Source organism: Pinus tabuliformis, chromosome 8 (assembly GCF_031772625.1).
Source record: "Pinus tabuliformis cultivar Carrire ecotype Pingquan chromosome 8, CPIR1, whole genome shotgun sequence".
Lineage (NCBI taxonomy): Eukaryota > Viridiplantae > Streptophyta > Pinopsida > Pinales > Pinaceae > Pinus > Pinus tabuliformis.
In genome coordinates this window covers 1,296,958,030-1,296,981,878 of record NC_142294.1, presented here as the reverse complement: position 1 = coordinate 1,296,981,878, position 23,849 = coordinate 1,296,958,030, and the positions used below count along the sequence as shown (strand labels likewise).

The 23,849-nt window shown below is 39.4% G+C and overlaps 1 protein-coding gene across 1 annotated transcript in view; it reads left to right on the top strand.

The window, feature by feature from the left end:
• The window catches only part of LOC149240212 (sodium/hydrogen exchanger 4-like), a 202,008-nt gene that overhangs the window by 85,298 nt on the left and 92,861 nt on the right, over positions 1 to 23,849 (top strand). The window contains exon 8 of the mRNA XM_089370108.1: positions 15,098 to 15,199. Within this exon, the coding sequence (XP_089226234.1) occupies positions 15,098 to 15,199 (102 nt within the window). The remainder of the gene's footprint in view (positions 1 to 15,097; positions 15,200 to 23,849) is intronic.

Here is a 23,849-nt window from a genome sequence, read left to right as displayed (position 1 = left end):
CCCGGGTGGGTATGTACCTTGAGAGACAATGATGAAGGTGTCTATCATCATTAGTCTCGCCAACATTGTGCTCTGATTCATTAAGAAATAGAGCTGTTTCAAGGCCTTGCTATGTGACAATGTTGGTTATCATGATGCTATACAGATGGATTACTAGTCTGACTCTTTTTATGAGATCTCTTTAGTGATGAATAGCCTTGTACGATTTAATAAATACCTCCCTAGTTAAGAGGGAGTGTTGAAGAAAATGTAACTAGGTTCGGTTTTCATTATGCCTTGTAAATATAATATTATGAAAAGAAACATTTATTATTCCTTGCATCATGGGTTTCATGAGCAAGATGTGTGTACCATAGGTCAAGGACATCTTCTTGATGTCTTTAGGATTTTGTGTCTTAACATAAATATTATGGAAGTCATGTCAAAAAGATCTACGCTTCAAATGAATAAGTGTCACTATCCCTTGCAAGTCGGCCTAAATGAAAAAGAGTGATCTCCTTAAGTCGGCCCAACTCATGGCTCACATGTCGGCCTAATATATGTCAACGCTGACTCATATACATAACACATGATGTGGCATTACAAGCTCAGAACTTCGGATCATCTCTGAAGAAGAAATAGCGAAGAAGGAAGACACAAAACTACAGTAACTCGGAGAAGCTCGGATAACAAGTCTGTCTCTCAGTGAAGTCTATCTCTCGGTGAAGTGCAAAACATGATCTATCCAACGAAGAAATCATCACAGTAAGGACTGTCTCTCGGTGAAGTCTGTCTCACAAACATGGATGATCTATACTCTCTAGGTGTAAGACTGTTGTATCACTCCCAGCATACCGAAGATCTCAACACACTGTCAAGTGAAGAATTGTGGTAGCCGAGAAGCAAAGAACTGTGTTAAGAAGACGAATGCATAAGGAGGCCGAAATTTGAAGGAGTGCAGTAAAAGCTAAAGACTGTGAAACAAAGGTCAGACAGTGCAAGGGATAGTGACAAGTATATTGAAGGTAATCTTTAGTCAAAGATTTGTCAAGGGTCTTGGTATTCATACACTAAACACCTATAAGAAGAGATTCAAGGGTTTTAATCTCAAGAGGAGAGGTTTTGCCTTGGCTTGGAGCCAACATACTGTGTACATGTTCTATTGTTGATCTTCTAGTTTGAAGAACACACTAACATAACGAAGATAAGCATATAGAAGAGAAAAACAACACAAAGTTTATCAATAAGTTAGAAGAAGAATCACTAAGCCATTATTTGCCCTAGATTCTTCAACACTTTAGACATCATGAATGATCCTTTGTTCTTGTTATTGATTTTGGGTAGCATTGGATGTGCTCTAGCTCCGAAATTTTGTGGAGGGGCTAGAACACATGAAATATCCAAGACCCATAAATCATTTGGAGAAATTCCACTTGGATGAAGAGTTATTAAAATAATTAATATTTTTAATGGGTTCCTAAGTCTAAACTTAGGAAAATAAAAATATTAATGGGTATTAATAAAGATATGGTTGAGAAGCTTTTAAGAGATGAGGATCAAGCTTGTTTTAATCTTAGTTGTTGATTAGAGACTTAATCTCAGCTGTTGATCCATCCACTGGAAAAGTATAAGAGAAGACTTGAGAGTCATTTGAAGACACATCGGACAAATACTCAGTAACTCGAGGGAAATCGATTCTCAAGGAGTACGATTTTAGAGAGAGAGTTGCAGGGTGAAGGAAGAGGAGGGTTTCAGCATCAGTCAGAGACTGAGGATGAAGTGACGCAGTGCCTCAAAGAGACATCGCAGAGGGAGAGCTTTGAGAGACAACGCAGGTAGGGACGAGATCTCACGTAGTCCTCACACAGATGACGCATGGGTGACGTAGTGAAGGATAAAGGGTCTTTGTGGTGTCAAAATTTCTCCTAGTTGAGGAGGAAAATTATCTCAGGTGTTTTCTTGAAGGTTTCTCTATGTACTGCAAAATTATTCCTTGTAAAGAGATTGTTGCCGAAGAATAATAAATAAACCCTCATCTGCTGCATCGATTTTCCCACATTGGGTTTTTCTGGGGAGAATTGTCTAAAAATAACTGTTGATGGGATTGATTCTTGTGCTTGTATATGACTGTTATTTTTTTCTCTATGCTATTATGTGATAACTGTAATATAATTTATTTTAATGTTTGCTGAAGGGTTTTGTAAACAACTTATTATGAGAAATAAGTAGGAGAAATAAATCAGTTACTGCAGTAGAATTTCGTGTCAGAAATTTTCACATGGTATCATAGCAGAGATCAGGCAACAAGAGTAAATAATCTGCTATGAGTCAGGAGCATGATGTCGGGGCATCAACTTAGAAGGACCCACGCAGATCTCCAGAGGGAGAAGAGAGCACGAGGAACATGGATCATGATTATTCTATGTTAGCTTCCAAACTAGAAGAAGAAGTCGCTTGCTTAGTGAGTTCTGCCTCCTCTGAGCTTTGGTATATAGATAGTGGAGCTTCCTGGAACATGACAGGAATACGATAATGTTTTTTGAATTATCAGGAAGAAAGGATGAACTTCTAGATAACCATGGGAAATAAGTGAAAATGTACTCCCATAGGAAGAGGTACCGTAGTATTTCAAACAGAAGTAGGGGATCGGCTTCGAGCAACCAATGTGCTGCATGTGCCTGGATTGGGGATGAACTTACTCTCTGTATATCAGCTTCAAAACAAGGGCTATGATGTTTTCTTAATTGAGGAGAGAAAGTATATGTCAAACACCCGAGTTCGAAAAAGAAGGCTCAGATTGGAGTCAGTAGTAACAGGTTGTATAGATTACAGCTAGAATCTCCAATGGCACTGATAGGCAGTAGTTGGGAAAAATATTTGAATGAACTATGGCACAGGAGGATGGGACACTTACACCATTGGGCTTTAAGAATTCTCGGGAGAACAATATCAGGAGTTCTAGAGTTCAGTGCAAAATGAAATGATGTATGCAAAGGATGCGCACTAGGCAAGTACGCCAAAGCTGCATTTTCCAGAAGCAACAATAGGGCTAAGAGTGTTCTGGAATTAATACACTCAGATATCTGTGGACCCATGTCTACAAGAGCTCTTAGTGGTGCTGAGTACTTCATCACCTACATTGACGACCATTCGAGAAAGACTTGGATCTACTTTCTAAAAACCAAGGATGAGGGTTTTGGTCGATTCAAAGAGTTCAAGGCTCTAGTTGAGAATTTGACAGGAAAGAATATAAAGATATTGTGCTTAGACAATGGTGGAAAATACATCGACAAGGACTTCACTAATTTTTGCGCAAGGGAAGGTGTTAGAAGAGAGTGGGCAACCCCCTATAATCCGGAGAAGAATGGAGTAGTAGAAAGGAAGAACAGGACTATTGTTGAAGCAGCCATGGCGATGTTGTATGATGAGGATATGCCCAAGTTTCTATGGGCAGAAGTATGAAACATGACAGTGTATGTCCAGAACATGACTCCTCATAGGGCATTAGGTAAGATTACTTCGGAGAGTGTCTTCACCGGTAAGAAGCCTGCGGTGAGTCATTTCACGATATTTGGGAGTTTGGCATACTGCCATGTACCCAAATAAAAGAGGAAGAAATTGGATCAGAGTGTGGAGAAAGGATATCTTGTGGGATATAGCGAGAATGCTAAGGCATATAGAGTCTATCTTCCGTGGGAATACGAAGATCGTTATCTGATGGGATGTAAATTTCATGGAGGATAGAACTTTCAGGAAATTCCGAGAAATGCCTTCCGAAGAGAAGACAAAGAATGATCCGTTGGTCCAGCCATTTCGTCTAGCAAAAACTAGCACCAATATTTCTCCTAAAGGCAAAACTCCAGAGGCATCACAACAGGTGGAGTCTTAGGAAGAGGAGTAGATAGATATACCCACTACCAGTGGTAGAACGAGCCGGGAACTTCTACAGATACTATGAGATGCAGAGAATTTCGTTGGTGCACCCAAGAATGAGAAAAGGGAGCGTAGACAGCCAGACAAATACCAAACCTTGGTGGCTCAGGTTGGAGAACCCTCAAGTTTTCAGGAGGCCGTTTAGCATCAAGTATGGGTTGATGCTATGGTGGAGGAATACAATTCCATAATGGTCAATGATGTCTGGGAAGTGGTACCTAGGCCTCAAGACAAGTTAGTGGTAGGTTCAAGATGGCTCTACAAAGTCAAATACGTTGTACATTGTAGTGTGGAAAAATACAAAGCTAGGTTTGTGGCTAAAGGGTATGCTTCTATTAGATCCTTGGTATCCCTTGCAGCACAAATGGGGTGGGAGATTCACTAGATGGATGTTAAGAGTCAAGGCGACATTCTTGAACGGGGTCGTAGAAGAAGAAGTATACATTGAACAACTAGAGGCTTTTGAGAAAGCCTTGTATGGTCTTAAACAGACACCTAGAGCATGGTTTGATCGAATTGAGGTTTACTTGCAGAAGATGGGATTCATCAAGAGTGACGTAGATCCTAATCTCTACTATCTTATTGTAGAGAATGAGCCTCTAATTGTGGTGTTATATGTGGATGATCTTTTCCTGACAGGCTCATCCAGGGTCATCAAAGATTGCAACGAGAACCTAGCCCCAAAATTCGACATGAAGGATTTGGGACGGATGGATTATTTCCTGTGGTTGGAAGTTTGGCAGCAGAATGGTGAAATTTTGCTTGGACAAGGGGGATACGCTACAAATATTTTTCAAAGGTTCAGAATGTAGGACTATAGACCTATGGCTACTTCAATTATCACCCACTGGAAGAAGATTGATGCATCCGAAGATAAAGAAGTCGATCCCACCTTGTACAGGTAGCTCATAGGGTCCCTGATGTATCTGGTCAATACCAGGCCAAACATTTGTTACGCTGTCAACACCCTCAGTTAGTTCATGGTGGAACCAAAGAGGGCGCACTGGGAAATAGCCAAGCACTTTCTCAGATATATTCGAGGAACAGTCGAGCATGGACTAATGTTCACCCAGGGTTATGACGTCAGACTGAGTGGGTTCACTGATGCAGATTGGGCTGGAAGTTCAGTAGATTGGAAAAGTACCACTGGGTATTGTTTCAACATTGGATCAGGAATGACCTCCTGGTGTAGTAGGAAACAAAAATCCGTGGCTCTGAGCTCAGCTGAAGCTGAATATATGGCAGCTAGCACAGCTTCGTGTGAAGCCATATGGCTTAGGAAATTGCTTGTGAATCTATTCAGGAGAAAGATGGAAGTGACCAGTATTTTGTGTGATAATCAGAGTTGCATCAAGCTCTCTGAGAATCCAATCTTTCATGATCAGTCGAAGCACATTGATATCAGGTGTCACTTCGTTAGAGACTGTGTCCAACGAGGGGCAGTATAGTTAAGGTACACCCCAACAGGGGAACAGGTGGTAGACATCCTCATCAAGGCTCTAGGAGAAACAAAGTTTGTTTATATAAGGGAGAAGATGGGGATGGTGAAGAATCCGTTTCAGTAGCAGAAGTGGATAGTATAAGGAGTTGCAGTGCAACAGTTAGCAGTGGCAGTGCTATGGGTAGCATGATGCAACACATTCAGAGGGAGCTACAGAATAGATGTAGCAATGACAATGCAGTGTCATGGGAAGCAATACAGGTTGCAGCAGCGCAGTAGGTGAGGGGTAGTAGGCCGAGCATCAACAATGCAGAGGACTGATACTAGCGATCAGTGTGATGCTTCTATTAGGAAGTATTGCTAGAGCACATTTCTTGCTAAGAGAGAGTGTTTATTTTGGGTAGCATCAGATGTGCTCTTGCTTTGAAATTTTGTGGAGGGGCTTGAACACATGAGATATCCAAGACCCAGAAATCGTTTGGAGAAATTCCACCCGGATGAGGAAATATTAAAATAATTAATATTGAGAGGTGTTTCGGCAAAAATCACATCATCATACATTTGTCGATGCGTTTCGAACCAACAAGTGTGGTTCATCGTCAGGACAAGTTGAAGAACCAGATCATGGCTGCATGTTAAATAGAGAGAGCAGATCATCCAACAGCTATATTTGACTACGAAACGACTATATTTGACTGGGAAACTAGACTGGACCAAGGGATAGGGATAGGGACAGGGACAGGGAAAAATTGTAAAATTTTCTGTTTCCCACCCCGGTTTTCAGTTTCACCTTATTTCTCCCATATAGTTAAATGCCCATTCCCATAGCCATACATTTAACAGACTGAAAAAATAAATATTGCTGAAAACACAAATTCTGGAAATTTTTCAGAGTGCTGGAAATTGCAGAAATAAAAAATCAGCAATTAAAACAGCCATAAAAACACATTTAAACTCAGTGATTTTTGGTCAACTTGACCCTGGAAAAACCCCCTACAACTCTTGGGGAAAACCAGTTTGAGAGCTCTTCTTTATTTCTGGAAAATGCCTTTTACAGAGAAAATATTTTCAGCAAAAAAATCAGCAAAACAGAAATTTTTCCAGCAAGCAAAACTTATCTGTTTTTAGCCCAAACGACAATCTGAAAACTGCTGGAAGAGCTGTACGGATGTACGGACTGTACGGACGTACGGATGTACGGACCATACGGACTGTACGGACTGTACGGACGGCCGTACGGACTTGTACGGACAGCCCTCGGGAAAAGTGCAGAAAATCGCCTCCTCGATATTCGTGCTGAAAAATAATTTTTTCCACTATTTTGCTCACAAAAACTGCCTTTTTCTGCTTGTTCTTTATGCTGTTCAGATTTGCTGAAATGCTGCCTTGGTGTGTGTGCCAAACTGCTGCCTCTTTCTCCTCCTTGTCCAGAAATCTCCCTTGCTCTCTTGCTCTCCTTCTCCCAATCTGCTCATGAAAGAATGAATGATCTCTTTCTCCTTTTCCTCCCTTAACCCAACCCTAAATGACTTTTGGGTGATCCCTAAATCCAATGGCTGAAATAGATTTAGATCAATGGCTGAGATTAAATGCTCATTTAAATCTCACTTTCTATTTTTTTAATTCACCCCACTTTAATAAAGACCCACTTAGTCATTTATTTCCAAAGTCACTTTTCCTTTCTAATTTTTCATTGACTTTATAAAGTCACTTTAAAATTAGACTTAGTAACTTTATCACTTAAAGTCACTTTCAAATTAGATTTAACTTTATAAAAATTATAAAGTTACTTTAGGAGAAAAATTAAATTCTTTTGGACACTTTTCCCTAGGCCAAAGATCAAAGCCTTAGGGAACCACCTGTCCTCCGGTACCAAATTTCAACAAAAATCAATTAACTAATTTATAAGTTAGTAAAATTTATTACCATATTTGAGTAAAAGTAATTTTTTGTATTTAACTACCAAGAGTATGAACCAATAATCAATTAAAATTATATAGATAAATAAAAACTTATAATATTAATTGTATATGAAATAATAAAAATTAATAAAATTTTATTAAAAGTATATGTTATCTAGTTAGTTAAATAATTGAATATGCAACACTTTTTTTAATTAAAACCATTAGGAAAATAGACTCAAGTCCATGCAAAAATATTGAGAAAGAATATAGTTGTTACAAATTAGTTCGTTAATTCATTATTTTAACTTTATTTAATTATATTTAAAGGTGTAAGGGGATAAATTAGTTCCAAACTTTGAAAATCCTACATCAATGTTTTGGTAAAAAGATTTATATTTAGTAATACATTATGTTAATTAAAAAGATCTTTATTACAGAGAACCATTACGTTCTTATTTTCAACCTAGAAGAGAACCAGTAAAATTAAAATAAAATACCAAAAATTGAATAAAAATCAAAGAGCAAAAAAGGAGAACAAACGATCCAAAAGACAATGGGGGGAAACAGAGAAGATCACGCTGAAAATAACAACACAAGGGGCGAGGGCGGGTGGCTAGGATGAAAGGGCAAGGATCCAACAACTGCTAATTTTCTAGCTGTCATCCCTATGGAGATTTCTCAGCCTTCTTTCAATTTCTATGGCCTCCCTAAACTTTCGGTGATGAAAAGGCGCAATCTTGGCAATAACACGGGCCTCTTCAATACATATGTGATGCTTAGTCTTTTCTACGGTGGAAGACCTGGTCCTCCCATGTTTTACGTCAGCTAAGTGCTCATGAATCCTTTGATTAATAGAGCACCCTATCTCACCAACATAGGGGGTCCCACAGGAACAAGGAATAACATAGACACCTTTCATGTCCTTGGGGTCAATAGGGTCTTTAACTGATCTAAGGGAGCTACGGATGGTGTTAAGGGGTATAAAGGTAGAGGGAACATTATGCCTTCTGAGGATCCTCGCAATCTTATTAGTGGTCCCCTAGATGAAAGGGAGATGAACCCCTGACACTCGATCCTTAGTGTCTTTCTTAACCCTGGGACCTTTGCTGGCTTTAAGGAAAGCTTTCAGACCTTGGTGCCTACTATAACCATTATTAACAAAAACGTCAAGGAGATGGGCTTTCTCTTTATCAAGGTTCTTTTCCGTGATCCCAACGGTTCATGTCCGTGCGACCTCAGCCCCTCTTCTATGCAGGATAACAGTGTCGCTGTCAGCGTCAGTACCTCGTTTAGATCTCCAGGCCATCGTCCGTTCCCTATTATTTTTCTACATTCCTTTGAGTCGGGTTCTTGTAATATTATTGATGGTAATATGCATTTAGGTAGGTTTAATAATAATAGTTGACGTGATTATTATTTCAATAAAACTGTTGATAATAATAATAATAATAACAATAATAACAATAATGAGAATAATAATAATAATAACAATAACAATAATAATGACAATAACAATAACAATAAGAATAACAATAATAATTTGGGTGAGTGCAATATAAATGTTAGTTATAATAATAATAATAATAATAGTAATAGGTTAATTAGTAAGAATAATAATAGTGAGTTATCCTATAATAATAGTAGTATTAGTAGCGGAAAGTATCATATTGATGAGATTTCGAACGAAATAATAATAATAATAATAACAACAATGATGAGGGTTATGATGATGATAATAATAATAATAATAATAAGCTTCCTCTTCTTTCCTCTTTTTCTTTTCCTCCCTTCCGTCTTTAGCCTCCTTGAGAAAGGTTTAAATTTTTCCCTCGCCCCTAAGAAGATCCGCTAGAAGACATTATGTGTGACGTAGAGTTTGGGATTAGGAGCTTGCCTGATAATATTAAGGACACTATAAGGCAAGACTGCGTTGTTGTCCTTAGGAAGGCAAAGCCCCCTAGAAGCAATATTAGCAAGGTTGAGTTTGAGCCCTCAAATCCTTGAACCACAACAAGGACATCGTGGTTCTTAAAGCCGACAAAGGAGGGGCTGTTGTCATCCTTGATAAGGAGGATTATCGCTAGAAGATGTTGGATCATCTTTGTAACAGTGGCAGCTATAAAAAGCTTAGCAAGAATCCCCTGAAAAAGATCTCCAGAACTGTCGCTCTTGCTATTAAATCCAGTAATTCTGTGGGTTCCTTTTGCCATAAACTTATTGAGAGTAGCCCCATCACTCCACGAATCTATGGGCTTCCAAAGATTCACAAAGAAGGGGCTCCCCTAAGACCCATTGTCAACACCATAGGTGGTCCAACCTACCTCCTAGCTAAATACCTTGCCTTGAAGCTTAGACCCCTTGTTGGCCTCACAAAGTCGTTCGTCAAAGACTCTTCGTCATTTTTCAATGAGCTTAAAGGCATAAAGTTCGACCCTGGGGACATTCTTGTGAGTTTTGATGTGGTCTCCCTTTACACTTGCATTCCTATAAAGGAGGCCATTGAGGTCATCAACCGCCTAACCGATCCTGATACCGCTCATTTAGTTGAAATTTGTCTCACGTCTACTTTTTTCAGCTTCGAAGGTGAATTCTATGAATATACCCGCGGGGTTGCTATGGGCTCCCCCCTGTCCCCGGTTGTTGCTAATATTTTTATGGAAGACTTTGAATCTAGAGCTTTGGCCTCAGCCCGTCTCTTGCCCAAGCTGTGGAAGAGATTTGTTGACGACACTGGTGTCATCTGGTCTCATGGCCAGAAAGAGTTGGATCTATTTTTCTAGCATCTCAACAATCAATCCCCATCCATAAAGTTCACTATGGAGCAAGAAGTTGATGGGTGTTTGCCTTTCCTTGATGTTCTCATTTCAAAGAATGATGACGGTTCTTTCTCCCACCAAGTGTTTAGGAAGAAAACTCATACTGAGCAGTATCTTCATGCCAGCTCCCATCATTTCCCTGCTCAAAAGTTGGGTGTTCTCAACACGCTTGTGACTCGTGCGCTAAGAATCTCTGATGAAAAGAACCTTGATAAAGAGAAAGCCCATCTCCTTAACGTTTTTGTTAATAATGGTTATAGTAGGCACCAAGGTCTGAAAGCTTTCCTTAAAGCCAACAAAGGTCCCAGGGTTAAGAAAGACCCTAAGGATCGAGTGTCAAGGGTTCATCTCCCTTTCATCCAGGGGACCACTGATAAGATTGCGAGGATCCTCAGGAGGCATAATGTTCCCTCTACCTTTAGACCCCTTAACACCATCCGTAGCTCCCTTAGATCGGTAAAAGACCCTATTGACCCCAAGGACATGAAAGGTGTCTATGTTATTCCTTGTTCCTGTGGGACCCCCTATGTTGGTGAGACAAGGCACTCTATTAATCAAAGGATTCATGAGCACTCAGCTGACATAAAACATGGGAGGACCCGGTCTTCTGCCTTGGCAGAACACGCGGAAAAGACTAAGTATCACATATGTATTGAAGAGGCTCGTGTTATTGCCAAGATTATGCATTTTCATCACTGGAAGTTTAGGGAGGCCATAGAAATTGAAAAAAGGTCGAGAAATCTCAATAGGGATGACGACTGGAAAATTAGTGCATATGTGTGTACTTCATCAAACTGCTACCAAAAATAACAAGAACACAAGTTTGGCTCTCTGCTAGGGACAAAACCTCTCCACTCTTGAGAGGAAAACCCTTGGTAAGTTTTCTGTTATTGAAGCTTCTTATTTGAACAACTGCCAAACCCTAGACCCTTGACTAGGATATCCTCCAAGCACAAGTCAAATCCTTCCTCTTTCTGCACTATAACTTCTGGCACATGGACCTCTGTCTTCCGACACTTTTCTCCTTAGCACTTCGTCCTTCTTCTGCTGCTTGTCTAAGTTAGGAAACCCTAGAACATTAGGGCTTCTTTACTTCGTTATAGAGAGAGTCTTCTTCACTTTCCTTTGGATACCTTGTAGACCTAGATACACATCGAATGTTGCCGCCTTCTTCTGCTGTCAAATTTGCAAGGGTTTACTTGTTGCACGTGTGGACAAAAACCCTAAACAGTCTCCTTCTCACTGTCTTTTCCTTCTTCTTTGTTGGTTGGGGAGGCCTTATGGTCCTTGTTTCTTAGCCCAAAACTAAAACACTTGTGACTGAGATTTACCGCTGTAATGATTGCAAGAAGCCTCCTTTATCTTCGGACGTGTGGCTGCGAAAACCCTAGAAAACATCTTCTTACCTTTGCTGTCTGTCTCCTTACCACGCTGCATTTGTAACTCTTTTCCTTGGCTTTTCTTTGTTCTTCTTCGTGCTCTCTTGCTTGTGGATTTTAGTGTGAAGAAGATGTGTTGTATGAGGAGTGGACAACCTCTATAGATAGAGGTCTGTCCCTCCTTTTTAGGCCGACTTGACTGTCCATTAGGCTGACATGATAATTTCATCATTTATTCGTTATGCAGCTGCTTGGAGACTTCGTTGATGCTAGGAGAGGATTTGACTTGCCTTGGAGGTGTTCCCATGACCTTGTATGTTGACATATATGATATAACATGCCCTCAAAGGCTCTCATGATAGTTACATTTTGAATTTGATTCTGTAGAAGCACTTCAAAATGTGCTTGACCTATTTTCAATGAGCAAGAAACTCATTGACAAATAATACCAAAATAATTTCTTTTTTTTCTTGAATAAATACAAGTATCAAAAGTACATTTATGAAGATCGAACCTAGTTACATTTCCTTCAATGCTTAAGACTTGCTATTTGACCAAGATTCATGATAGTGAATAATTTGGATAATGCCTCATAAATTTCTTGAGCAGAGTCTATGTTGAATAAATAGGGATGAGGTTATCATTTATTCCATCCACCATTAGAGTCATGGCCGATATTTCTATTTCCATGAACTTTTCCTTTTCGGTATCACTTAACTCATTAGAAGGCTTTTTTAGCTTTCCTTTGACTAGATCCAAAACTTTATTCTTTTCGAGGATGAGGTCTATCCTCTTCTTCCAAGCCCTGTAGTTAGATGCTCCTTCTAGTTTGTTTTCTCCCTTCATTGAGTTAGACATTGTCCTTGAAGATGATAGATTTGACTTCTTATATGATCCTTTTGATGACCCTTATTCAAAGCTTCTTAGAACTCCTTATTCTCCTTTCAATAGATCTTTGAGCTGCCTTTTTCCCTTCTTCACCTTAGCTCTGATACCATGTTAGAAAATCAGAAAGGCAGAAAGATTTTCTTTATGTTGATAATTACTTGTGATAATCTTATGTTTTCTTATGTTCTTCTTTTATCTTTAGTTCATCAAGCAATTACCAAGACAATAACACAAAGATCACAAAGCCCAGATGTAGGCGGACAACCAAGGCAAAACCCCTATCTAGGGGAAAACCTAGTCAACAACTCTTCCTTAATAACTTCACGAGATAATCCAAGACTCTTGACCTAGACACAGACTTCCTCCACACCAAGTCAACCTTTTCTTCCTTCTGTAGATGATAACCCTTTCAACAATAACTTTGACCTAGCAGCAATAGAATTTCGATCCAGCAACAACTTCGACCCAATAGTCAGTCCAACAACGACTTTGACCCAACAGTTAGCCCAACAACAAATTCGGCCCAACAATTAGCCCAAAAACAACTTCGACATAATAGTTAAATTTCGACACAGCGACAACACTTCGACCCTCCAGTAGTAGACCAGAAAATCCACACGTGTGAGAGAGAGATGACCCAAAAACTTCGATCTTGATCTTTCCAGCACTTCTCCTTCTCTTCTTGGAATTTCGCACTTTTTCTGCCTCCTCCTTGAATATCAAACTTTTGTGTGTGAGAGTATATTCCAAATGAATTCGAACTGGTTCAATATATAGGCTTCTGGTGAGGTTGAATTACTCTCTTTAAGGCCGACTTGGTGTGGAGGTGACAAATGACTTATTTGACTCAATAATAAATCTTTTTACTTGATTGAAAAGCCCAAAAAGGGTCTCTTTAAATGGAAAATGATTCTAATGACAAAATAAATCCTCAATGGGGACTTTGACCTAAAACATGATGAACCAAGCATGAAACCCATGCTTTAATAAGTTATATTAATAATAATAAAAATTTCTTTTTCATTCTTTTGATAAATACATTTCAGTGTGACTCAAATACAATCTATGAACACTGAACCTAGTTAAATTCTTCAACAATATGTGTTAAAACCACCTAAATAAGCTAGGGCATTCACATAAGGAAACTACAACCATATCAATTACACCAATAAACCATGTTGAAACAATGTAAAAAAGGGGATCTATGTGCTAGGCACTCTCCAAGTAAGTGTGCAATGCTCATTTAGAATAGACCTCCAAAGTGATAGGGTAATCCCAACATATAAACCATTTCTAACCACCTAGCCTAGTTGAACATAAGAAAGGAACCACGTGGAACACCCCCTCATAGTGATATCAATAATATAACATGCTCAATCACTAGGACACTTGAAAAGTCTTGTCACTACCTCACATCATCATTATGCAACATCATTTAGCAACCACCCAAGCACCAATAAAACCAAAAAATATGATCATCTATAAGCCAAAGCACACATGCACCACTAGTCCAAATGATCCAAGAACATCATCTTGCAAGTTCATTCCTTGTTATAAAAACCACTAGTGTTGTGATGGAAATCGCAAGTGCAAACATCATCCGATATGAGGGGCAACAATACCAAATGCTATTTATTACAAGCTTGAATGAATATTTTTGCAATTTTGTACTAGAATATTGAGTAATAAATGATTAATATAAATTTATGATTATAATGAGCATCATGATAGTGTATAAATATACACAAATTAGTCACGAGGTGAACTAGTTTTATTATTATCTTTTTCACACATTTATGAATAGTATTTTTGACATAAGTAATCATTAGCACTATGTCTAATACAAATTCAAGGTAAACATAGGAATACAAGTGTGCTTATTCATAGGTGTTGACTTTCTTTGTTTTCCATTTTGCCATAGATTGATACTTATGTTGAAATGCATTTTTGTGAACTCTAACTATTTTCTTGAAAAATATAACTTAAGTTGATACTTGCCTTGCCTCCATACTAATGTGAAAATAATACATCATGTGAATCTCATTGTATAAGTGTTAATGCGTTGAGGTGAATGTGGGACATATGCATAGAAAGGGGATGTATGAATATGAACATGCCTAGCGAAACAACTCACAAATAAGAACAAGACTACATGATTGTTGAAGCGCTACACGATGGAACTAGCACTATATAAATATTGTTATACAAGTATTGATGTGTTGAGTTGTATGAGTTCCAGATCGCTCTCGACTTTTCACTTAAAACATGAATGAGCGATGATAAACTTTCAAGTTGGTGGGAACTAGATTATTGATAACTGACCATGTATAATGTTTGTTGCAATGGATAATGATGATGAATGCGAACTAGTGCTAGTTATGTTGGTTTATGCTAGAATCAAAGGTTTAGTGTTCGACATACCTTGGTGTCTAACAGTTAACTCACGATACCCATTATGAAACATGTGTTGCCAACTTGTCTTAGGAGTCTCATTAGGTGCATTGCATGCTAACTTGCTTTGTCTTTAGCACACATATGAAGCCATGGTTGGAGGTAATACAACATGGGAGAAGTTTATTCCATGCACAAGTGTAATTCATTTAACTTTTATTCTATACTTTTAGCTTAAGAAAACTATAATATTAGATGTCTTGTATAATATTTCCTCATGTTGTGACTTTTACATTACATATCCAAAGTCAATTTTTTTCTGCATTGAATTTGTTGGTAAGTATTTATTCTCGTCTTCTTGTGCAGGCATTCCTTTGCCACCATGTCTTTCATTGCAGAAACATTCATATTTCTCTATGTGGGGATGGATGCATTGGATATGCAAAAATGGAGAATGACAAAGTCAAGGTGTGCACTACTTTAATGCAATAACTTAATCCTCATGTTGTTATGTTTCTAAAAATGCTAGATTCCATCGTTAAAAATTCAATTTACATGACCAAACTGGTCCATGATGAATGAGAATCCTTGATTGGGTTTCACTTACCTTGATTTTATTTTGAAGATGCACTTAAATGCTATAGTATGGTTACTTTCGTTAGCTTCAAATTGATATGAATTGGATCATTATATTGTTTGTCATCCATCTTGATGCTTTAAGGGTTGAAGAATCAAAGAAATCAACTTACAAGAGTAGTTTTAGTGGCGAGACCTAGTTTGGAGAAATGTGGTTTGAAAGCTTTTAGGGCTAGCTTGAAGCCTTAAATGACATTTTTTGATGGTAAAACTTTGCCACTCAAGTGCCACACCTAGTAACATTATTGCACACCCAAAAACCTTTCAATTGTACAACAATCACATCAATACGAGATTGAATGTAAAAGTTATGCCTCCCAAAACTTGACTAATTATGATTCACCTGTTGGACACAGATTGTCATTGATGTCAATATGGAAATATTCAAGGAGTAGACAGAGCCAAGAGGAGGAGACAGAGCCACCAGAGGAGCAAATAGCGCAAAGAGCAGACAGAGCCAATGGAGGCATGCAAATAAGTAATCGGAGAGCTTATATGCATGCAGGTAACAACTATAAATAGCCATCAGAGCAACAAAGGTGTAGACAAAGCAAATAGACGATGCAGAGAGCCATCGGAGCAACAGAGGAACAAGCAGAGCCATCAGAGCAACAGAGGACGCAAACAACCATCGGAGGAAGTAGACAGAGCCATTAGAGGAGCAATATATATATATATATACATAGGGTTAAAGGAAACAACGAAGCAATATATATATTTAGGGTTAAAGGAGTGGAGAATATATATGAATAGGCAAATGCATTATCGGAGGAGAAAACCATATATATATGCGTAACCTTATATATATGCGTTTAACACAAACGGAGGCCATAGCATACATATTACAAATACACTATCATAGGCAGAGCAGTATATTATATCGGCGGGTTCATTAAGTGTCACACCCGAAACCTTCGATTGCGATAAGGTATGTGGACCCGATGGTCCTATTATATCGCACCCTATTGTTATGTCGCATCCGCGGTAATCGCAATGAATAAAGAGTGGTCACCCCCGAACGTGCAATTGCGATTATAACATGGACCCGATGGTCCGATTGTAACACAACTTAATGCTAGATCGCATCCGCTGGAGGATTGGCCCATCGGCCATCGGCGATGTCATGGGGTCGATGTATAAAGGACCCCCAAAAGTCTTGAACGCTGATTGCAATTGCAAGTGCGGACCCGCTGCGGAATTGTATTATGGTTGAATCGCATCTGCCCATCGCAACAATACACAAAGTAATTACACTCTCCCGAGCACTGATTGCGATGTAAGTCACGGACCCGTTGGTCCGATTGCAACATGGTCCAATGTAATATCGCATCCACTGTGTCGCTAGTCTCGAAGGGATGTTAAATCCGTTGATTGCAATGGAGCTATGGACCCGATACAAGAATAGAAGCGGGTAAACTAAATTTGAAATCCGCCATTAGTGTTTCTCGCCTGTTTTTTCATATATTTTCCTGTGTAACCATGTTTTTGCTTGTGGGGTGGTTTTGAGCCGAAAGGCTTACGATGGCTATGTCTGATGGTTTTTAGAAGGTTGAGCGTCAGGGAAATGGGGTGATTCATGGCGAAATTGATTGCGATTGGATGTGGCTATCCATTAAATGAAGCTGAACTCTGTGCATGCCCACAATCATTGTTAAAGGAGCGCTGTTATAGTCGTAACCAGTGAGATGTGTTCTCCGTGGATTATTTGGCACTCTCTTATGAATTAACGTGTCCTGTGAGCATGATGAGACAAAGGAAGCTACAACGACAGACAAGCCAGTGGTGAGGAAGCTGAAGTAGGCGAGGAGGAAGCCAAAGAGCCAGCGAGTAAGCGGAAACGAATGGACAAAGGCATGAGAATGTATAAAACAGTAAAAACAGAGAACTGTTGGTGCTGTTGTTGTGGTGAAGGACCAGAGTGTGAGGTAGTAGAAGCAGCAGAGGCAAAAGAGGCTGCAGAAGCAGCGGAGGCTGTAGTGGCAGCAGAGGCAGGAGAGTAGGAGTGAGAGAACCTCAGCTGAATAGAGTGTAGCAACATACCAGTTTATACCAAGGTTGGGTTGGAGCCCAAGAGGTTGGAGCCTCAGAATTGAACAGGACTAAAGTCATTAGGGGTAGGTGCTCCTAAGTGCAGATCCATTGCAAAACAGAGTTGGTGCTTTGGAGGTTGGAGCCTCATTGAAGTCCAAGTTGAAGATGGGCAACTATTCACAATCAGATATATACTTATATTGTATTTATTTTATTACACTGTCTTGAGTTTTTAATAAAAGCATTAATTCCAGTTGTTGATTTCTGTGTTCTGTGTATACATATACATATCTGTATATGCTTATGGCAATCACTAGGACAATTTAAAAAAAAAGGAAGTAAGAAACACTGATTCACCCCCCTCTCAGTGTTTCCAACATCACCACCATAATTTGAGAGGATGCCATGCTAGCCCCCATTACATATGGAAAAGGGGCTATCCACGTGGACATTATTGCCTCAAACAAGAACTAGAATAAGTGCCAACACTATGAGGTGGGGCCCACTATCACAACAAGCACTACCTCCTGCTCTTTAGTGGACTCCACCACAAGGGAGGCTTCTCTATATTAGGTCACCTAAAGGATATATGAAGTCCAAGTGGTAACGGTGACAAAATAGGCAAAGGAGGGATCCTCTTCTTAGAAGCAAAGCTCAACTAGCATAATCAGGGCAATGCGGATTCTCTAAGAGGCCAAATTAGGGCAAAAAGACCTAGCTTCAAGGATAAGCAAGGTCAACAGGCTTATCTAGGACCACAAGGCCAAGAAAAGACTTGTAATGCAATCAATTTATGGTACAACAAGCCTTCAACAAGCCCCAAGTTGAAGCTTGTGACAAAACTAGGGTTTCGTTACGGAACAATTTATCCAGGGCAAAGGATATCGGCCCAAAAAGGGAGAAATTAGCCATGAGAAGAGGTTGATTTTGAGGAAAATACTCACAACCAAGTGTTGAATCCCTCCACTTGGAAACATAGGCAACCCTAGTTGAAATAAATGCCCTAACCCTAGCTAGTGGCTTTCCTTAAGAGGTCAAAGTTTAGGTTTGGGGAAGAAAAGTATAAATTCAAGAATGTTTTTGGTGTGATCAGCAATGTGAACAAGGCCAGTGCCTTGACCTTGGGTGATGGAGTCTATGGAATACCTACTTAGGAGAAAATACTAAACCCTAACAAGAAGTAAGGGAATATGAAATCCTAGGCTTCAAACCCTAGGAACCATTTTTTTGAGGGCGCAAAGTCAATGAGGAGAGCTAGTTTAAAGACTCACTCATGGGATTTTCATACAAATTCTAAGATGAGTAAGGCATACACTACCATTTCCAAGATTCCATAGAAAGCTTTTCAATAATTAGTAGCACATAGAAATTCTAGACAGTAACCATTCCATGCAATAGTCATAAAATAAAATCCAACATGAAAGAACTTACAAGATAGATGCACATATCAACCCTTTATTGCACAAATTTCAGCTAGGCCGAAATCTCTAAGAGGGCTGAATTGATCCACAAGTGATGATTCAAATGAAATGAAGGTAACCTCTACTTATGAGGTTTACCTCAACTATTTTAGCCTAATGAAGCCTAATGAAGTTTCTTTTCCATCTTCTATGGCGATGCTTGAGTTGCTAGCAATGGAGATTCTTGTTGATTCACAACTATCAGTAACATTGAGAAGCAACATTGGTCATTCATATTCAAGGTGTGATGCTTTCAACTCTTTCGTAGGATGGAAAATTTTTGGAGCAATACATACCTTTGATATTTTGAATGGGACAAATGGGGAGAGTTTCTTAGGAATCCTAGATGTTGGTAGTGGAACTAAATTACCAAACAAGAAAGCTCCAAGTGTTCCTATATGGGCATAGACAACTTTATCTGCTTCTAAGCTAGGCAAAGCAGCCCTACATACATATTTGACCATCATCAGCAAAGAATTCACTGATGATAAAGATGCTCTAGTATCCTTGAAGGCTTCATGGATTGTAGCTGTCGGTGTTTCATTGAGTGTAAAACAAGTAGGGGATGGAATTTCCTTTGGGGAACACAAGTTTGATGTAGATCCTATTGTCGCTCAGATTGTACAGGCACTGTGACAACGACTCAGGGTGGGGGTTGTCACTCTGATCCTTGCCCACTCCGTTCTAGCTATCTCCCAACAATAGGCTATGGGGAGTAGTTCCTATGGAAGTGAGATGATGGAAAGCAAGTTGGGAAGCAATTTGCTCGAGAGACACAGTTGAGTGGCCTAGCTACTTGATAAAAAATATCAAGACTCAAGGATCTAATTAGATTTGAAGTTGAGACCAATGCCTTATGGAGTCAAAATTCTTTCTTATTATAAACTATTACCAAGTAACCGGATGGACAATTGTTGCTGAAATGAATAACTAACCTATATGAAGTGCAAGTCCTAAAATTTAAGTGTGATGCAAGGATCTTGGTTAGTTTTAGATTATATGCCTAGTTTAAATGGAACCTTTCTGCTCACTGTTTTGAGAACAATCTTTAGAGTAGGTTGTGGGATGGAAGCCAACGAGAAGCAAACAAAGGTTTGATTAACGATACCTGCTCCTGTGTTCCAACCACCTAGTCCCTCAGGTGCTGCAGACACTGTGGCTCTGAGGACTACAAGGTCACTATGTTAACCACTAAGAAGGGATGAATCCCTCAAGCTAAATGAGAAAGGGTTGTGCTAAGAGTCTATCAACCAAGCTTATGCTTGGAGGTAAAGTTTTAATGCAAAACTAAGCTTATAATGCTTATGATTGATGATAATGAATGAAATTCTTAGTTTTGAGATTAGCTTAATGTTTTACGTACTTTAAGTTATGATGTATCCTTAACGACAAGAGTACTTATCAATGAGTTATGTGCAATCTCACAACCAAGAAAGTGCAAATTTGCTTTGTGCCAAAAATAGATCAATCCACAAAATATTTAACCAATGACAAAAATGAAAGGAACTTGGAACATTTATCCACTTATCAATTAGCCAATGGTTATCAGCACAAGATGCCAATCACAACAGCTCAAGATATTCCAATAATGATTCTATAACAAGGTTACCATTGATCATATGCCAATGTTATAACTTATAATGCCAATTGGATGCCCAAAACACATATAAGAGAGAGATACTTCAACTTAGATTTCAAATGCCCAAAGTAACTCAAACCATTAACAATATTAGAACTTAGATGTGTGAGTGATTTTAGTGCCAAGTTAACAAATTCTCAAAATCAATCACAAGACAAACAATTTTTAGAGCCTAACACATAAATCATTATAAACCAAGTAAATGATGAAGAGCTACTTATGATGGGATACGGGACAACAATAAATATCTCACTTTAAATCAAGGAAATTGCCAAACATATGAACCATAAGATGACCAATGAGTAATCTAATGACTTTCCAATATAACTTAGTGAATTTTAAACCACCTATGATTAATTACTCACTGTTATATCAGATCTGAAACACTTATTACAGTAGTAAGTAAATGTGTAAACAATTAGTTATTTGTGCTACAAGTACCAAAATATGCCCAAAACTTAGAGTGAACTTGTGAAACTAAAAATCTAGATTTTTAGGGCTTTTAAGATGTGATATTCAGAAAATATTAGATCTGATTTCACAATTATGTAGAGATATTCTAGCAAGCTAAGAACTAGATCTAGGCTATATATGTAATGCTCAAGTGGCCAAAATTTTAGGAAAATTGTACCATATAAATTTTGAAGTAGTTTGACCAATTATATGTGTTTTTAGGGCTTTTAGTTCACTGTTATAGATCAAAATTTAAAGCATGAGGGTTTAGAGAACAAACCCTAGGCCCAAGGCCTTGTAGATAAACTTGCCCAAGTCTGTCAAAATTTTGCAATGAAGTTTCCACCTGAAGCACAAGCTTCTGAGCAAAATTTTTTGCAAAATACACCAAGCTTCAGTCCCAAATATATTTCAGAAATAGATAAATGTCAAATTAGGGGCAAGATGGCAACGCTAGGCCCAGTAGGGCTAGCGTTGGGCAAGAGAAGGCTTAGGAGGTGAAGGAAGAGGCAAAGGAGGCACAAGAAGGCCAAGAAGGCTTGACACTGGAGGGAGAAGGCCTTCTAAGGGCTAGCGGCTAGGGCTTAGGGCTGAATGAGGGCCAAAAAGGGTCAAAGGAAGCAAAGAAGGGAGAGCGAAGGTTGGAGAAGAGGAAACAGAGGATGGAGGAGGAAGAGGGGAGGAAAGGGCCGGAAAAGCTCACGGCTAGCCCTAAGGGCAACTATCTAAGGTCAAGGAGGGAGGCTGAGGAATCTTAAGGCCATGGCTAGGCCAAAAATGGCGTGAAACCCTCAACGCAGGGCCAAGGAGGAAGAACCGAGAGGCCTAAGGGCTGAGGCAGGGCTCTAGGAGGCCAGAAAGGATGACGCATAGGCTTCTAGGGCTGATGCAGGGCCTTAAGAGGCTAATGCTAGCCGTGGAGGGGCTAGATCCGGGTTTGATATTGATTTCTGGTAGCATCGGATGTGCTCTAAGCCTCAAAATTTGAAGGGAGGTTAGGACACATATATTCCACAATACCCAGAAATCGTTTTGGGAAATTCCACCTGGAGAGAGTTTTATTAAAATAATTAATTATTTTTAATGGGTGCCTAAGTCTAAAAATATGAAATTAAAATAATTAAAGGTTATTAATCAAACTGAGGGTGAAACTTCTAGGAGAAGACGAAGATCGAGTCTAGATGATCTAAGCCATTGATTTGAATCTAATCTTGGCCATTGATTACTCAACTGGAGGATTATAAGGAGTTTGATGGGCATTTGGAAACACATCGGAGAGAGATCAAGAGATCGAATTTCTTAGAGAGGGCAACGCAACAGTTGCTAGAGAATCGATCAAGGTGATTTCTTGTAGTGAGGGGTAGGGATAGTAGACCGGTGGAAGCTTTCCAGATTCGGGGATTGCAAGGCAATGAAGGCAGAGAGCAGTTCAATGAGGTAACGCAGAGCTTCAGAGAGAGTTCGAATTCCAGGTAGGAGAGACGAGATTCAATGCAGGAAGCCGGGGTGTGAGACCAGAAGGCCTGGAGATCGAATTTCCAGTCAGTAGGAGGTCAGCAGAGGGATTGACACAGAACCCAACAATAGTGACGCAGTTCTGCATAGGGTTGATGCAGAAGCTGCATAGAGGCAACGTGGGGCCAGTCTGCAAGCCTCTGATCAGAATCGAATCTCCCAGAAAAGTGTGAGATTTCTCTCACTCACTGCTTTTCCAGTTCCTCTCTGTATCGGAGAGCCAGTTGGGCATCCAATGAATTGTACTTGGATTTACTACTGCATAATAATTAAAATCCTTAGCTGTTGCACCGGTTTTCCCACATTGGGTTTTTCTGGGGACATTTGTCCAAAAATAATGGTGTCATGTGTTGTGTATTTCTTTCTTTCTCAGTTTATTGTTTCCGCATTTAATTTAATTGGTGAAGGCTACAATGTATTAGTTTCGGTATTTGCTATAGGATGCAGTAAATAATTTGTTCAATAATTTAACAAATAGAAGAAGCTTAATCAGTTGTTGTAATAGAAATTTGGGTCTTCCAAATTTTCACATGGTATCAGAGCACCGGTGAAGCAAGAGAGCAAAACTGGAAGAGGCCAATGCTGAAGAGAGGGAGGGAAGTCGAAGTGTTGCGTAGGCAGCAAATCGAATCCCAGAGGGATTGCGTAGTCCAGGCCAAGAGGGCAAAATTTTTGAGGAAAGTCTCTCTGAGTGAGTTGAAAGAGAGAAAGATTTCCAGATCGAAGTTTGTCAGTGTTAGAGGGAGCAGCTTAGAAGCATCGCATCAGCGCAGAGTAGTTTTCTGGTGAGACGCAGTTTTCTGCAGCAGTTGCTGAGGTAGAAAAACGTCAGAAGAGGGAAGGAGATACTATTGAGGGAATTTTTTCCTCGGAGAATTCCTAGCTAGGGAATTCAATTTCTTCAGTGCTGAGAAGAAGCAAATCTACTAATTCCAACAGGGAGTGCGTAGGCTAGCCTAGTGCCGCGCAAAGGAGAGAGAAGGCAGTTCGACATTTCATTGGTAGAGATGGCAGCTAGTGGGTTACGAGTTCAGGATCGGTTGGATGGTGCATCCAACTATGTGATCTGGAAGGCAAGGATCTCATGCCTTCTGGATGAGCACGATCTCAAAACCTATGTCGACATTGTGGTAGTTGTACCTGTGGATCCAGATTCGCTCAAGAAGTACAACGGTGAGATGGCAAAGGCCTATTGACTTTTGGTAGCATCAGATGTGCTCTAGCCATGAAAATTTGTGGAGAGGTTAAGGCACATGAGATCTCCAAGACCCAGAAATCGTTTGGGGAAATTCCACCCGGATGGAGAGATATTAAAATAATTAATATTTTTAATGAGACCCTAAAGTCTAAATTTAGGAAAATTAAAATATTAATGTGTATTAAT